Source organism: Ambystoma mexicanum, chromosome 12 (assembly GCF_040938575.1).
Source record: "Ambystoma mexicanum isolate Mex_15411 chromosome 12, UKY_AmexF1_1, whole genome shotgun sequence".
Taxonomy (NCBI): domain Eukaryota; kingdom Metazoa; phylum Chordata; class Amphibia; order Caudata; family Ambystomatidae; genus Ambystoma; species Ambystoma mexicanum.
Genome location: NC_090936.1, coordinates 793,396,826 through 793,414,021, shown reverse-complemented (window position 1 = coordinate 793,414,021; position 17,196 = coordinate 793,396,826). Strand labels below are relative to the sequence as shown.

At 47.2% G+C, this 17,196-nt stretch overlaps 1 protein-coding gene across 3 annotated transcripts in view; it reads left to right on the top strand.

Moving 5' to 3' along the window:
* The window catches only part of PPP1R12A (protein phosphatase 1 regulatory subunit 12A), a 2,468,713-nt gene that overhangs the window by 97,660 nt on the left and 2,353,857 nt on the right, over positions 1-17,196 (top strand). For all 3 annotated transcript variants that reach the window (XM_069629290.1, XM_069629288.1, XM_069629289.1), the window contains exon 2: positions 12,513-12,643. In XM_069629290.1, coding sequence (XP_069485391.1) covers positions 12,513-12,643 — 131 coding nt within the window. The remainder of the gene's footprint in view (positions 1-12,512; positions 12,644-17,196) is intronic.

Genomic DNA, 17,196 nt, shown 5'->3' with positions numbered 1-17,196 from the left:
ACACAGTTTGCCTCAGGCATTGACAAAATGGCGGTCTAACCCCCGCGGTCCACGGCGGCCATTTTGATGTCCCCTCTTAAACCAACGTCGCCCACTTCTGGTGCTGAGGGGTGTGTTTTTGTGGCAGAGCAGCCTTTTCCACGTTTCGTGGATAATAAAAACTGTTCCGACCTCCAATGGATTGCCTGCTTGGACTCCGCTGCTGCATACAGTCTCACTCCCTCCTGTGTCTGCACCTTTGATCCATATAGATCCAGTTGTGGGGGACCCTACTGGCAACCATCCTCTTTGTGATCATGGCTGTATGCCCTTCCGAGTGGCCTCTGCCCACTCCAGCGCCTAGACCTTCATCTGAAGATGTGTGTTTTGGCAAGTTTCAGAGGCTTTTGCATTCTGATCCCATGAAGGTATACTTTATGGATTTATTTAAGGAAATGTATCCTAAACTGCCTGAGCCGGCCCCTGCTCCGGCAATCCCTATGTGGGTCCCGGTAGTGCCACCTCCTCCACCCCTCCGGTGCGGCCTCCTCTCCCACTGCCTCCTATGCCTCCACTTTCCTCTGTGGAAAAGACTCTGGTTGCTCCGTCAGCCACGCCTTCGGTGCCTGAGGCACCACGTGTAGCGGATCAAACTTCTGCTCCCGCCTCACTGGATGAGGACCAGGCGGATCAGGACCGCGACGCCCTGTTTATTAGAGCCTTTCACGACCAAGTGGTGGATATGATGACATTGCTAGACAGCCCAATACCCGAGCCCCCTGCTTCCCAAGAGTGGGTACTTTCAGGAGCCTTTACTCTGTCGACACAGGAGCGTACCGGCCTGTTCTTCAGAAGGATGTCCTGGCCGAGGCCTCAATTTTCTGGGAAAAATCTTTTTCAAAGTTTTTGAAGTAAGTCCAGGACAAGGGGCTTGATCTTGCCCTCGAGGGTAAAGGACTGTTCCAATCCACCACAGATGAGGAACTCGCAAAGACCAAGGCAAGCACTCAAACTGCGAGGTCATTGTCGGTCCTTGCGAAAACACCAGCAAAGGCCCTTTATACGCAAAAGGTTGGGGTCTCAAATGAGGTCCTTCTCTGGTTTCAGAGGCTTTCAGGACTGCTGTGCGCGCCAAGCAGATTCTTCAGCTGGCGGGCCCTGCCGTAAACTGCAACAGCAAGGTGGACGGGATTTCTCTCGGCCAACAGCCTCCTCTTCAGCAACAGGCGGTCTCTCCGCCGATAAAACACCTAAATGATATTTTCCTTCGGTTGCACGAGTCTCTGTGGGAGGACGAATTTAGTCTCATCTGGAAGCATGGCAGACCATCACAGACGACCGATGGGTTTTGTCTGTCGCTCGGGCAGGCTTCCGCTTGCCCATTCACCCCCACACCCCACCCTCATCTCCAGCAGACTGGGTCACCCTCCCTCAGCTGAGGTACAGAAACTTCGAGACCTCAGAACATGAACCTGTTCTCTTGAGGGAGCAAGCGGAGGGCTATTACTCCAGTCTGTTTACAGTGCCCAAACCCAACCAGGCTGGCCTACGCACTGTCCTCAACCTATCCTAGATCAATCTCTTTCAAGAGCAATTCAAGATGATTACGCCCTGCCAGATAAAGTCCTCTCTCCAGAAGGACGATTGGCTCCGCGTGGTAGAGCTTCTGGATGCATACATGCATATTTTGATCTGGAGCCTGCATCGAACAGATCTGCGGTTCTCCCACTTCCAGTATCGTGATTTTCCGTTTGGTCTCATCACGGCACTGCGTGTCTTTATGAAGACTGTTGGTCATCGCAGCATTCCTCAGACTGCAAGGGGTTCATGTATATCCATACTTGGACGATTGGCTCCTGCGCAGTCCTTGCCCAGAGGCTGCTTCGGCCAGCCTTCAGTCACTCCTTCAGCTCCTGTTCCATCTTGGGCTGTCAGTGAACTGGTGGAAATTCTCAATGACTGTCTCTCAAGACCTGATCTTTCTGGGTTTCCGTTGGGATACCCTGTTCCTGAGGGAGGGGACAGGATTGTGGACCTTTCAACCATGTGTCTGCTTGGTGGTTGCAAAGATTGCTTAGCATCGTGACCTCTTGCGTGTTAACTCTACCACGTCTGAAAATGAGGTGCGCTCAGCTTGCTCTTTGGAGCTGCTGGTCAATAAGATTATTCCAGTCCCATTCTATGTATGACTACCTGGATAGGACTTCCGAGCTTAGAAGTTCTTGTTAACTTTTTGTGACTTTCGGCAACCCTCAAGGCAAGCAGTCGTCTAAGGCAACTATTTCTAGGTGGATTGCCGCCTGCATCACAGAGTCTTCCACTATCCAAAAGCTGAAACCTCCTAAAGGTATTCATGCACACCTGGTGCGGGGCAAGGCAGCTGTGGTTGCTTTTCAGAAGTATGTTCCCTGGGAGTCCATCGCTAGGGCAGCTACTTGGGCCTCCATCTGCTTTCTGTAAGCATTACTGCCTCGATAGGAGTTCTAGAGCTGACGCCCAGTTTGGTCAGGCTGTGCTGAAGAACCTTTTTCAGTAAGGGGTATTTCCATCCACCCGTAGTTCCTGTAAGGAGTGCTTGGGAATCTCCCACACGTATGGAGGAAAGGGGACGGGACGTAGGAGTATTACCAGGTTATTCACCGTAGTGACCACCTTACTCCTAGTCTATAGTCCCCTTTCCTCCATACGCCCGCCGTCCCCTCTAATAAGGTTCCTCTGTTATTGGTAATGGGTCTCTGACCTGGCAAAGAAAAGGACGGAGGGGCGATGCGCGGGGCAGAGCCAAGGTGGGCAGAGTTACTTGGAAACATTTTGGATGCTTTTTACAAAGTGCTCCGGTCCCGTCCCACAGGACGGGGAGATGTCCCACAAGTATGGAGGAAAGGGGACTATGAACTAGGAGTAAGGTGGTCACTACGGTGAGTAACCTGGTAATTTTGTCTTCCGTTCCGCAACCACTGATTTTTATTTTATTTATTTCCAGAGCCCGCCGTAATCACTACGGCAGGGGCCTGTATTAATGCAGTGGCCCTTGGTGTCTAGAAGAAGCCTGGCTGTGCAAGCTGACAGTACGCCGCTACAACATCTGGTTGCCGAGATATGACCTCCATGCCCCCGAGCTTCAGGCATCATGCAGTACTGGTGCTGCAATTTACAGCATCAAGCCCTGCAGGTGGTATTTGGCTCTCGAGCTATTGGAAAGCAAATCATTGAACATCACCGATGCTTCCCCCCCCCCCTCCCCCCTCTCCCCCCTTCCCATCAATGGTACTTCCCAGCAGCTGGTACAAAATGTTGAAAGGTGACTTTATTTCAGGATTTTCTTTGTATTTCACAGTGCTGCACGCAGTGAGACTACATAGTTTGGTTGCTCACAAGCGCCCTGAGAAAACATTCTTGAGCAAAAAATCAGCCACTATAACTACCGAAATTGCCCAAGCCACAATCGGAACAGGTTGAGCTACTAAGGCTGCACACATCCGCTTTGCAACAAGAGGCGCACTGTATCGACATTTTACGTACCTTGAAAGCCCCTGAATTGCAGACAAGGGTGCTGAGAATCGCTCCGAGCCCTGAACCTCTGCAAGACCTTACACCTCAGTCCAGATCATGGGCTCAAGTTTTTAATCCTCAAATGGAAGTGCTGGGCATAGAAGGGGGCGGAAGGGAGCACCTCAATGACCTGGTTCGTACACAGATTTGCTTAGTGGTACACAACCTGATGCAGTCTCTATATTTGCCAGCGATTAATTCAATGAACTTATTCCTGTAGATGGGGAACCAGAAGAGCACCTCAGTCCCCTCTGGACTCAATTTGGTATTCTGCCCCGATGGAGCAAGCTCCCAAAACATTTGACTTGCTCCCTAAGAGAAAGAGGTGTTCTTTTACCAAAGAAGGGAAACCTTGATAAACTGTCTACTTTCTCAGCTTGGGTAAAATATGTAAGGATGGGCTGGTAGCCCCTAGGAACGACTTTATAGTTCTTGCTAGAAAGGGCTAGAAGTACAAAGCGCTTGATAATGCCCATAATGTGTAAAGGCTCAACCAAGTTCTGAATCCGTGATCTCAACAGCCGCAAGAAAAAGGTCTGTCAACCCATCTTCACCCTTCGTGGTTCCTTTGGATAGAGGGCAAACTGGTGGATGCCTTCCAGAAAATAGTCCTCACCCCAACAGCAACTAGTATAATGGTTAAAAACTCGCTGGTTATGTCCGACCCTTGTAATAGAAGATTGGCCGCATATTCCTCTACTGCTTCAGTAACAATTGTATACACATCAATGCCCACCCACACTCCCTTTTCCATTATCTGGTGACCTTTTCCCAGACTTGACCAATGACACTTTAGCTGACCTTCGACTTGTTCTGATAGGGCGAGGCAAGGTTCTAGATCTGAATCCTTTATCGTTCCACTTGAAAACCTGGCTCCTGAATCCCTGGAGATTGGACATACCCATGCCTCAAGAATGTAGCGATTTACTAGCAAGAGCCCCTTTGTCCATCACATGCAACAATAAAAAGTGGAAGCGATTCCGTGTCTGGTGCAGCGTTCAAGACATTGGTCATTGCCAGGTTCAACCTCCTCAATTTTGTATCCGCTGTATCTGGCCAAGGGAGACCTAGCCTTATTGTCCAAGTTACCTCCGTTAGAACCCATCTTGCGTTACTCTCTGAATGCTGACGAGCCATCTTTTTGGTCTCTGAGCTTAATACAAGTTTTATCCAGGATGTTTTCCCCAGGTCCGAAAAGGACTCCTTTGTGGGAGCTGGATACGATTTTAACTATACTAATGGGAAAAATGCAATCACCGTTGCCAGGAAAGTTGGTGAACTTCAGGCCTTCTTAGTGCAAAAACCAAATTTTCACACTATTTTACTGCTTTTAAAGAACGTGGATGAGTCTAGGTTTGGCCACACTGTCATGTGCAGCCTGTATGGCTTAGGTGTGCTCCTTGCTCTCTTCTCCTGCTTCCGCCTTCACTGATTTCTGATCTATTCAACATTGTCATGATGCTTGCTGAGTGACCTTACACACACAACTAAAGATAGTGATTTTTATTAGGCGAAGCAAACGCCCCACTTTTAACCAGGATCGCATGGCAAGACAAAAGGTCCCTGGGCCAATGGGGTCTGCACCCAGTCTCTGTTCTTCTGATGGTCTCCAAGAGTTTGTCTGACAGGCCCATGTGTGGGCTAGTGGAAGGCTGGGTAAAGAAGGGAGGAGAGATCTAGCTGACCTGTTCTGCTTCCATCTACCCAGCCCTCCTCCATCCTTCTGGGTTCCTCCCGATTTATCCTCTCTCTTTGATCCTCTGGTCCATTCCCGTCCCAATTTGCCTGTTTGGGCCCTGACCCTTCACTCTGGTCACTTCCCCTGCTGAGCTCCTACTGCTGTTTAGCCACCACCTCCACAACTGCTTAGCTCCCAGGGATATGGTGCCCTGCTATCCATCGTGTCCCAACCCCGGAAATGCTCAACCCCTTCCGTAGGGATATGGTGCCCTGCTCAACCCCCTCCCCAGGGATATGGTGCCTGCTCCCACTCAGAAATCTCCCACACCCCTGGGTAAATTATGCCCTGACCCACCCCCTCCTTCCAAACCTTTGGAAATTATGGCACGCAGCTCGCTCTTTCAAGCAAAATCTGCACATCTTTGCTGGACTTTCACAGCTTGTCCAGCAAACATCCCCCCTCTAATGTCCGTACTACTTTCTTTATCGCTTTATACCCTCCTGGCCTTCTCCCTCCTCTGCTTTGCTCAAAGTTACAGCTGCCTCTTGCTTACTGAACTTTGCCCTTTCTGCACTCGAGCACTTCATGTCCTTGCCACAGACAACAGCCTATTCCGATCAGTTCCTATCATACTGTGCTAACCTCTCCTCCTGAGGCGGACTTTGGAGAAGGGTCTGCAGCTTTCAATCCTTGAAGCTTCTGCAACGTTACTGGTTCAGGTATACCTAATGGTGTAGACAGGTACCAGCTTTGCAGAGTCTATAATAGAGCCATCTGTCATTTTTGTATTGGTGTTGCTTGCTGGCCGTAGGTGTTTAACACTTGTGTTTATAGGGGCTTTCTTTTCCCTCTGGATCGTAGCGCTAGGAGAAGGTGGGTGTCCTGCAATTGCAACGTGTCGGGGGTGTGAATTACCTGTGAGTGTCCCTTGTGGGAGATGGGGCCGTTATGCACTCTGTTCTCCCCATAAATTCCACCAAACCTGTGATTGTAAAATACTAGTATGGGATGGGTTTTTCTTTAATATACTAGCTGGGTTAAGAAAGATGTAGTCCTCCTGCTCCCCTACTATGGACACATTTTTGGTGGCCTCGTTGGGGATATATTCAGTATAGAGCTCTTAGATTTTGGGCACCAGGCTTGGAGTTCCATGTGGCGGTCTCCCTCACAAATCCCTAGTAATGCTTTTCTGATTAGGTCCTGGTTTTGACCTAATTGGGAAGTGTGGGAGTTTGTGTCTTCCGTTTCCCATTTCCTAGCTATTTGAGGATCGGGTTCCCGCAAATAAAATGTGCAATGTGACAGTCTCCTGCTATGGTAGAGGAGGTGCTGTGTAGGTGAGGGGTTTAAAGTCGCCCTGCTAGGCATGCCTGAATTCCGGCAGGGGCACTTGTTACATGTGACTCAATGATGGACCAGTGCTGGAGAAGGAAAATGTTATTTGCACACAACTGCAGTAGTGTTGGATTACTTCTTGCGACAGATTCCTTATCTTTTATAATCTATCTCCAATGACAGCTGCCCTTTGAAAATGATTTTGCCACCAAAGGGCACATCCGTTGGACACCTCATGCCACTTGTGAAGTCCGGTCCAATGTATATGGGGACGCAATACACCCAATCACATTGGTCCCTTTTCGCCACACCCTCGGTTTCCATCGGGAATACCGATTTAGCTTTTGCTTTTCTCTGCATAATGCTTAACTCTGGTAAGGCCTCCTCTGGCTTTAGGCCCACTCAAATTGCAGGAGACCGATGACTTTCTTGGACTCACAGTATTTGCTGGTATTGCTTGGGAGAGAACCACAATCCGTAGTTCTGCAAAGCAATGCACCCGTAAGCACTTAAAAAGCATGCTGTTAAACTACTGCCGCAAGCATTGTATGAGGACCCCTTCCAAGTCTCCAGGCGTGGAAACCTAGGAGCCGTTCATAGAAGAACGGACAGAGTCCCCAGTGCTGGCAGTGACCACCAGTCTCAGCAAACTTGGTGAAGCCGGCAGAGGCTCCTCTGGCCAGCATCTCACAGGAGTATGCCCTGCTCCCGATTGGCAACTTACTCTCTAACATCTTTTGAAGAAGGTATTCTCATCCCTTTTGGTCTGGGACCCCATTACTGTGGTGCGGCTGAGGACTACCCAGATGCTTTCTATGAAAAGGGAGAGTATCTAAAGATTTCGACCACAAACCTGCAGGAAGGCCTGGACGCTTCCCCAAAGCTGGATATCTTTCCAGTGCTGATTCAGTTAGGCTGTGCGCTTTGTTTCAGAGCATTTTCTCCAAGATAGTGGAAGCCCTTGGTTGGTCCGTACCCTTCAAACCCAGGGTCCTATATAAATTGACAGATATTCTGCATGAGGGTCCTCGGTGTGAGACCCTGCGTCCTTTTAATCCAGCTTTGATGGCCCAGCTGTGGGTGGAATGGGAGAAATCTGCGTTGGTTATTGCAGTGGAGGGTGGGTAACCTTGCATAGACTGGCTCATTCGGATCCAGGATTTCACTCCAGTCATGTATCGCCAGAGCTTGGTGATACAGGTGGTGATGGCAAACTTCAGGACCACCCCTTTCCTCATGCTGCCTCTGGACTGGAGTGTAACAGACTGGATGCCTAGGGACTCAAAAAGTTTACGTTGGACAGCCTCGCCCGAAGTGCCATCTACACACACTTGCCAGATGGTCGTTGGAGTGTAATCTCCAGTGCAGCAGGGAACTTGCCTGCAGAGAAAATGGGGGGGGGGGGGAGGGCTTTAATAGCTTGAAAGCCAATGAGACGGCATGCCAGGCTTTGAAGGTGGGCCCAGAGTCTGCTCATTGCGCAGTGCGAGCCATGGGCTCTGGATTAATCCTAAAAGGCATTTGCCACTGATGTTCAGGTGAGGATTCTGGACATGCCTTTTGATGGGAATATCCTGTTTGGGCAAAAGCTGGACAAGTCCCTCCACAAGAAACTGGTTGGAGCAGTTTGTCTCTGGGTGAAAGTATACATGTCTTGCCTTATTCCCGGAGTGGCTCGCCTGAGCCCACTGAGACATTGGAACTGGTGTTGGTGCATTGGCTCCACACATGCAGATTGTTGTATGTTTCGGGTTCTCTCGTAACTGCAAGAAGTGCCATGCCTTGGAAACCTGCCCGGGCAAAGTTTTCCCTGCAGAGGATCGAGGGGCAAACATCTTCCACATGGTTCATGTCTTTCAGTTCCAGAATCTAGTTTGTGTCCATTTTGTTGCGTCTATAGGGCTTCAAGACTTCTTGCATTCTGGTGGTGGTGCGCTCTGGTTACGCAGAACTTTGCTCCAGTTGTGGCTACTTTGGTATCGGATGCATCAGTTTCAGGGCAACATGTCAGACCTTTTGCAGATCTTGGACAATGTGTCTCGGGATCTTGTTTGATCGTCTCTGCAAAGCAACTTATTTAGGGGGCATTGCTTTGGCAACACTGGCCCCAACTGATTGTGGTCACTGACACATCCCTGATGGCATGTGGTGCTCACCTGTTAGCCCTTACTGTGAGCAGACTCCGGTCTCAAACAGTAGCTCGGGAACACATACATTTTCCGGAACCATAAGCAATCGTGCTGGACCTGATTGCATTTCTACCCCCTGCGAGGCAAGACTGTGCTGGTCTTGAATGATAACACAGTGGCCCTGCGCTAACTCAACAAAGAGGTTGGAGTGGGGTAATTGCTTCTGTTTAAAGAAACATTGAGAAGGTGGTTCTGGGCTCTGTAGAACATGTCTCTGGAGGTGACGCATCTTGCTGGGTCAGAGAAAGTAGTACATATTGATTGAGCAGACAGATTTCGACCTGCCATCAGTTGGCGCTCTGATAAGAAGTTCTGGAGGAAATCTTTTTGCAGGATTGCCTGAGTGGATGTCTTTGCTTCCAGTGTGAACGGGAAGTGTGCGTCGTTCTGCTACATGCAGTGCTGAATGAGGCATTGATGAAAGATTGGAACTTCGATCTCCTCCTATATGTTCCATCCGATCTCCGTCATTCTGTTTGTTCCGAGGAGGCAGTAACTGTGGGGGGTCTGGTTATTTTGATGGTTCTAGTCTGGGCACAGAGTATTTGGTTTTTAGAGGTTCTGGACATGTCCATCTGCCCTTCCTGGCATGGGTGTGCCTGCTCTCCCACTAAGAGGGGGTATGTCTCAACCCAAATCTACATGCTTGGCTGCTGAGAGTCTGAGGTATAAGGATTGGGGTTTCTCTGATGAAATACTGGATGCACTCCTTTCTGCTCAGAGGCCAGCCCCCAGTCCATTTCAGCCTGTAGGTGGTGTAAATGCTCAGCTTGGTGTTGGGAGAAAGGTCTGGACCCTTTTCTCTGTTGTCCTTCCTCGCTTCTGGATTTTCTGTTTACTTTGGTCTGGGTGAGCCTTCAAGTTGGCATTGCAAAGAGCTACCCGGCTGTCATTTCAGTCTTTAAAAGGACACTGGAGCAAGGCTCTTTTTTTCATTTTTTTTCAGTGCCCCAGAGTTCTGCCTTTTTCACAGGGTTTGTGAAACCGCTTTCCCTTACACCAGTTTGTCGCTCCTGCATGGGTAATTGTGTTGACATTCCTTATGGGAGCTGTTGGAGCCCCTGCATTCATATTCGTTAAGGTTGCTCACCCTAAGTGATTTTCCTGATGGCCATCACTTCTGTGAGATGGGTTAGTGTGTTTAGGGCATTCTGTTAAACTTCCCTAATTGGTGTTTTCCAATGAGAAGTTCACTTTGAGAGTGAGACAATCCTAAGGTATTCTCCAACTTTCATCTCTGAAGATCCATCTCCCTCTGCCGCATACTTCTAAGATGGATGAAAGTATTCCATTGCCTGGACCCAGTGCTACCAAGTCTCTGCAGAGGGATGTTGGCAAAGATGATCGGCTCCTTGTGGGTTGTGTCTGCTGGCAGGGCTGTGACTAAAGAGACGCAGTCAAGTTGGATTATTCTTTAAATTTCACAATGTAATTGATGGTCTCATGGCTCATTCTGCAAGAGTTCTGGCTTCCACCTCTGCCCTGCAGACGGAGGTGTTTGGGGGGGGATGCTGCCTCAGTCAAGCAGCTATGTGGGCTTTGTGGCACACGTTTGCCAACATTATCTGAATTCTCTGTCCGGGTAAGAGTTTTTTGGTTTAGGTGGGGTCTTCTCGCTTTTAGCCCTAGTCCAGATTTACGTACTGATATCAGTCTATGAAAGATGAGGCATCTGTTTCGAGGTAAGAATCCATTGGAAGGACAAATTACTTACCTTTCAGTAATATTCTTCGAATTAAGATGGAGTATTCTACAAACTAAAACGTTTGAGCTATTGCTTCTTCAGGATTCCATTTGTTGGTTCCCTGGTGTTTGCAAAGAAGTGTAATAACTGATTATTTTCCCTTTTTATTTGTATTTTTTAATTTGTATTTCTATCTTCAAACAATGGTTAACTTGATTTATTCTATGACATGATGTATATGTTGAATATTTTTATCCCCAACCCCACCACTCCTCTGACTTTACTCTGGAACTTTAGAAATCATTGTCTACACTGATTGTTTGGATGAGTTGTTTTGTATTAGATTACTTTGCTTTAAAAAAGCCCTTGTGTGGGGCAAAACTGATGGCCATACAATTGGCACATCCTTGAAGTATTGTTACTGAAGACAGACTATTGATATCTTATCTCATTGAATGAAAAAATAACTCTCATGCTAACACATTTTCGAATGAATTTGGTAATTATTAAGCACAGTTTTTGTGTATTCTCATATGTGAATTAAAATATACACATTTTTCATATTAACTTGGTCAGTGACTTTCTGAACACTGGGTGGAGCGGATACCTTGGAACAATTACTAGCCTGTACACAATCTGTTCTGCGGTTTGACAGTAGCTAAGTGCTAGTGAAACAAGGTAGTACTGTGATTGTGGGGTGTGGATTCTCCATACATAATGCCCTGACATTACATCCGGTGCATAACACACAGAGCGGCGATGTCACAGAGCCCTTTAGTGGCACAAACATGTCCGATGGTAAACTGGTGCTGGACATAGGATATCAAAGATGATTAATCTGTGGGAGGGACCTAATTAGAAAAGGCATTCCCAACAGGTAAATGTGTTCTTCTCGGAATTGGTATTTTGCATATATTAACATGCAAACCTCCTACCAACCCTGCATGAGGCTCCGTATTGGATGCTGAATGTGCGTTAAAAGAATCTCAAGTGGGCCTCAAAGGGTGGAGGTAGGGCATCGATTGTACCCATTGGCTGAAAGGCACATTACCCAAAATGAGTGATCGGACACTAATGTGAGTGGCGTTTCTTGTTATGTACAATTGGAACTACTTAATGTACAGAGGATTCCTAGCCTGAAAACTGGGAATATTCAACAGCATGTGAATCTATGAGAGATGCACATGCTGGCAAACCTTAGTTCGAGTAACTTATTCCTTATATAGGGCAGTCAAGACCAGAAGTCCAAGGTCAGATAACTTGGTAACAAATGTTACTTGTTACACTTAGTATAACCAACAATGTGGTACAAAGCTCATCAACCTGGTGGATTGGGTGGGGAGTTGGCATGACCAGAGCGTCAGACTCATGACTCGCGGCATTGTCGTCTTGAGGTGAGATTGTGCTTAAGCTATACTCCTGGATATAATGGCATGCCCATAGAAAATTATGGCCACTTCCTTGTTCTATCAAGAGGGTGCTCTTGTTGATATCTGGCTCTTGGCTAAATTAACATTTTGCCTGCTTTAGAATTGTTTTCATGAATCTTACATACATGTTAGGGCTCACTTCCACGTGGCTTCCTGTCGCTTGTAAGTGAGCACTAGAAACACTTGTGTTCTGGCGCGTTATAAATGACTTCTATCATATAATAATGCCATCAATTGCATGATGTTATTTCTGATACAAGTAGCATCTTGGCTAAATGTCATCCCTGATCTTTTCATGGACTGAGATTTTGAAGAAATACTTTCTTTTTTTTTTATTTTTTTTTAGCTTGAATCTAATTGGTATTAGCTTGAATATTTTACCACTATGTCGTTTGTTGGAAGTGGATGGATAAGACTCTGGGTAGTGGATGTGGGTGTAAAATGTGCGAGCTCAGGATCATGTGACAAGGGGCAGGGGAGATCGTCTAACTAAACAGTAAAACGTATAATGAACAATTAAATGTGACCATTTACTGAGAAGAAACGTGGTGGCTAGCTTTGAAGGCAAATTTATGTCTGCATCAACAATCCACATTATTGCTTAAACATGTTTTTGTTGTTTGGACAAAACGGTTAACCAGTTTCTTTTGCATATGTTGCAGGCTTGCATAGATGATAATATAGACATGGTCAAATTTCTTGTGGAACATGGAGCAAATATCAACCAACCAGATAATGAAGGCTGGATACCCCTGCATGCTGCCTCTTCGTGTGGCTATATGGACATCGCAGAGTGAGTTGCCCTTTTATTAGATTTTTGTGAACTGGAGTTAGTAGAATTGCATTCTTTAAATGGATATTATCCCCAGATAAGTTCCATCTTGGATTTAACTGTTCCGTTCCCAAGTTCATAGATCTTCTCATTAATCTGGCCCACCATGCCTGTAGCACAAGATTTGGTATGTTAAATTTTTCTTGATTTCTACTTGTGTAGCTAAAAAGGCTCGCTCAAGAGGTATTTTTTTTTAACTTTCTTTATTGGTTTTCGAATACAAATTAATAATACATAACAAGATCGTGCACCGGTCAGTGTGAACATTGGCTCCCCCAAACCCTCCGTTTCGGCCCTCCACTAGTTGTTTTAGCAGTGTTGCTTAACAGCCTGTAATTGTTATGTGGCACTCGTGGCTGTTGAGGTTTCCGGAAGTTCATTTTGGTTTTGTATTGGTGATTGAGTCTGTGAGATCGTGACGTCATCTGCTGCTAACAGGTATGCTATGTACAGGCCCCAGATATCCGGGGGACGTGCGTGGAGGGGTAGTGTCCTTATGTAGTTCGTCTCGACATCTTGACAGTATGTGACATCTTGTAGCCACTGCTTCATTTTTGGTGGTGGTCCTCTACCCCAGTTACATGCTATTTGTCTGCGTGCCAGGACGAGGAGTAGATTTGCAAGTTTCCTGGTGTATTCTGGTAATTGGTTGGTTAGGCTCAGCATGGTCAGTGTTGGGTCAGGATCCAGTTGCACTCCGAGTATTGCTGATATTTTCTCTAAAACTGCCTTCCAGAAAGCTCATATTTCGGGGCAGGACCATGCTAGGTGGACGAAGTCGGCTTCTGAATGGCCGCAGCGGGTGCAGAAGGCGGATATAGTTGTTCTTTGAGCGTGAAGTTTCGCTGGAGTGTGATAGACCTGAGGGATAAAATTGAAGTGAATTTGTTTGTATTTCGTGTTTGTTGGCACCTTCTTAGTATGTATGACCGGTCTTCTTCAGGTATTGTGATGATTAGTGCTCTTTCCCACCTTATTTGAGCTTTCGAGCAGCGTCTGGATTTTTCGGTTAGTAGGGTTTTATAGATATTTGACATCAGTCGGCCTTCGCCTTGGGCTTGTATAACTCCATGGAGCAGTGGCCATGTTGGGGGTTGGAGTGGAAATGTAGGGATACTGGTTTGCATGGTGTGTCGAGTTCGGTAGTACATAGACATCCATGGCGTTGTTGCCTCCTTTGTCGCAAGCTTGTTGTATGGACAAGAATGTTGCGTTTGGAAATAAGTCACCTAATGAGTGAATTTGCAGTTTTTTGGTCCATTGCTGGAATACTTTTTCTGATGTGATTGGTATCCCTGGAATACTTCTTACTGGAAGAAGGGGGGGAGGGGGAAGTATCTGATTTGGATTCTATTTCTTTTGGCAATTTTTTTCCATATCGTGTGTCGTAACCATCGTGTTCATTGGTGTTGAAGGTGCTGGTGGCTTGTTGAGTAACTGCACGCAGTAGATGGGGTGTGGCTAGGCCTCTCTCGATTTGTACGTGTGGCCAGATGGAGTGTATTGCATACCAGTGGCTCAGGTATTGTGCCTGTGCTGCCCAATAGTAGCTCTCTAGGTTGGTTAACGCCAGTCTGGTTCATGATGCTGTGTCCTACTTGGGCTATTTTGCCTGTGTTGGGGAGAATTCTCTCCTTAGGCTGAATTTCCTAATCTAGTGAGTCCCCCAGCAGCTTTGCTGGTTTTCTGGAGTTTTTTTCTCCTGCCAAGAGGGACTCTTTTTCTCCCACTCTTGGACATGATTTATGGTGTTCCTTTGACTGTTAATGTGTTTTATGGGCTATGGGGTCCTTTACTCCATAGGGTCTCATGTGTTTTTACTATGTGTGTTACACAGCACCCTCCGTGCAGTGACACAGGGGTGTCATAGTGACACCCCACCATAGACTCCATACCCTGGGACTGACTACTGTCTCCCAGGGCATGTAAAGTCACCATTGGCTTTACTAGTCCCAAATTATTAACAGAAACCGGTGCAAACTATCATATTGTGGACGTACTGGTCGGGGCAATTTGATTGCCTTGGGGTCTGTTAGTCGAGGGGGCACGTCTCCGTCCCCCCTGATCGAGTTTTGGCTGGTGTCAGTGGATACTACTTTTTATATTCTACCGCGAATATATCCCTATGGGATTTTCCCATTGTTCGAGGCTACCAACTTTAATTATTTAATTCTCATAGCCTCGAACATACCGCTGGTTTATTTATTTAATATTAATTCTCCGGTTGGTACTTTTTGCCAGTACTAGATTCTAAAATGGCGTTTGTGTTCTCTTCTGTGACTCCAACCCAAGTCGAGCCCTTTGTTCCACTTTTTGGCGGGTTTCTCCACAGAAGCCTCCAAAAGTGGTGCCACTCTGTCTTGGTACCACAGGGGGTGTTGGAGGGGGTTTAGGCACCCTGGACGGAGTTACCTTGGTAACTCAAGTCGCACTCTGGTGTGATTGGCCCAAGTGGTGAGCCGGCCTGCTCACCACTAAGCATGTTTGACTGACAGCTAGGCTGAGTGAATGGGGGTGTGCTGCATAAAAGCAGGGCTTTGAGGACTGGAACTTCAGAAGTCGCCACAGGACCTGAGAATCCGACGAGGGAGAAGCTGAGCCGACCTACCACGACGACACCACCGGTGGAGCCCTGCGGAACCGACTCACCACTTCCCGACTAAAGAGAAGATCTCCCGGCTGGAGAGGCTTCTTCCCCTGACTGGTGGGCACAACCAGTTTACCTTCTTTTCCTCGCATCCCAGGACATCTTGTGGTCAAATTGCCCGTGCCAAGCACCCCGGCAACTGGATAGCCACTTACCGCTGGACCGCGAGTAAAAGGACCGCTCCTTTTTACCTGAGAACTCCACGGCTGGTTTCTTCCCTGGCAGTGCAACGGACTCCTGTCTTCTTCCCCGACGAGATCCTCTCTTCCCCCAGACGAAGCACCGACTTGCATCCGCTGCCAGGAACAACTGCCACCGCTGGAGTATTCTCACCACTTTAAGGTACCGTGTCCACCAGGCCTCCCTTTCTAAAGATTGCTACAAGGTAATAATAATCCCTTAACCTTCTGGACTGGGCTGGCCGCCTTGACCATCTAACTGGTCCCTTTCTTTTGGTCCAACTCTTTCTGAACCTTTTCAAGACTTTTGTGCACTTCAACCGTGTGACCTTGGACACATTTCGTTCTGATCCTCTTAAAGTGGATCCGGCCTTCTGAACTCTAACTTCACGGTTTTACTTTGCCTTCCTCTCTTGTTGTGTTCTTGTGAAAGTGTTGGGATCTGTTTCAAATTATAATCTGCTTCTCTCTCCCTTTTTAAAACGAATTATTAGAGTGCCATCTGCGTTAAACGCTCACCGCTGTCTGAAAATAAGTGGGGCTTTACTTAAGACTTGTCTAATATTCTTTTAAGGGATTGTATATCTTTTAGTGACCGTGTTTTTGAATTGCTTACTATTAGTGCCTGTGTGTTTTACGAGATGTGGTTTTAAATAAATAATTATATCTCTTTTACACCAAGCTCTGGTGGTGTTTACTTGTTCTACTGTGTTCTTTTGGCCTATTGTGAATACTCTGTATACTGCCTAACTCTTTTTGTGGGAAGTCTGACTGCTCAGCCACAGCTACCAAGTGAATCTGTGTGGTACAGACTGCTACGAAGTGGGTTTACTGCCAAACACCTGTAGTCTTAAATCTTTTGCAGTGGTCCCAGAGGGAACTGCACAGGTTTCTGCCTAACAGCCTGCCCAGACCAGATTGAGGAGAATAGACTTGATTCGTAGTAGAAATCTTTGCAAGAGTAGTAGAGGAATATTTGTGAAGTGATAGAGTAGTTTGCAAAGAATTACCATTTTAACCAGGGACACACTGCCCCAAGTGTGACTGGAAGCGTTTTCCATCTTTTCACTTTGGTTTGGATGGTGTCGAGTGTCGTAGTTGTCTTGCATGACGTCTTTGCTGGATCTAGACATTAGTATCCCTAGGTATCTGACCTTTGAGTGTTGCCAGTGGAAGCCAAAGTCATCCTAGAATTCTTTGGTTGCTTCTGTGAGAGGGAAGATTATCGATTTTGAGTTATTGATTTTTAGTCCTGAGAAGTTGCTGAATTTGAGTACTGCTCGCATCACTGGTTTCAAGTTGTCTTGTGGATCGCGGAGGAAGAGTGCGATGTCGGCTTATAGTGATACCACCAGTTTGTGCGGGCCGAAGGCGAGACCTCTGTGTAGGTGGTGAAGCCTAAGGTCTGATGCTAGGGGTTCCATGACCAGGGCGAAAAGCAATGCTGACAGTGGGCAGCCCTGTCTGGTCCCTCTGCGTAAGAGGGTTTCGGAGGATCTTTTGTTTCCGAGTCTTATTTTAGACGTTGGGTGTTTGTAGAGGAGGCCTGTCATTTGTATGAATCGCTTGCCAAGACCCATCTGTTCTAGTATTGCAAATAGAAAGGGCCATTCCACAGAGTCGAACGCTTTTTCAGCGTCGAGCAGCACTGCCACCGCCTGGTATTCTGGGTTAAGGGCTTCTATTGC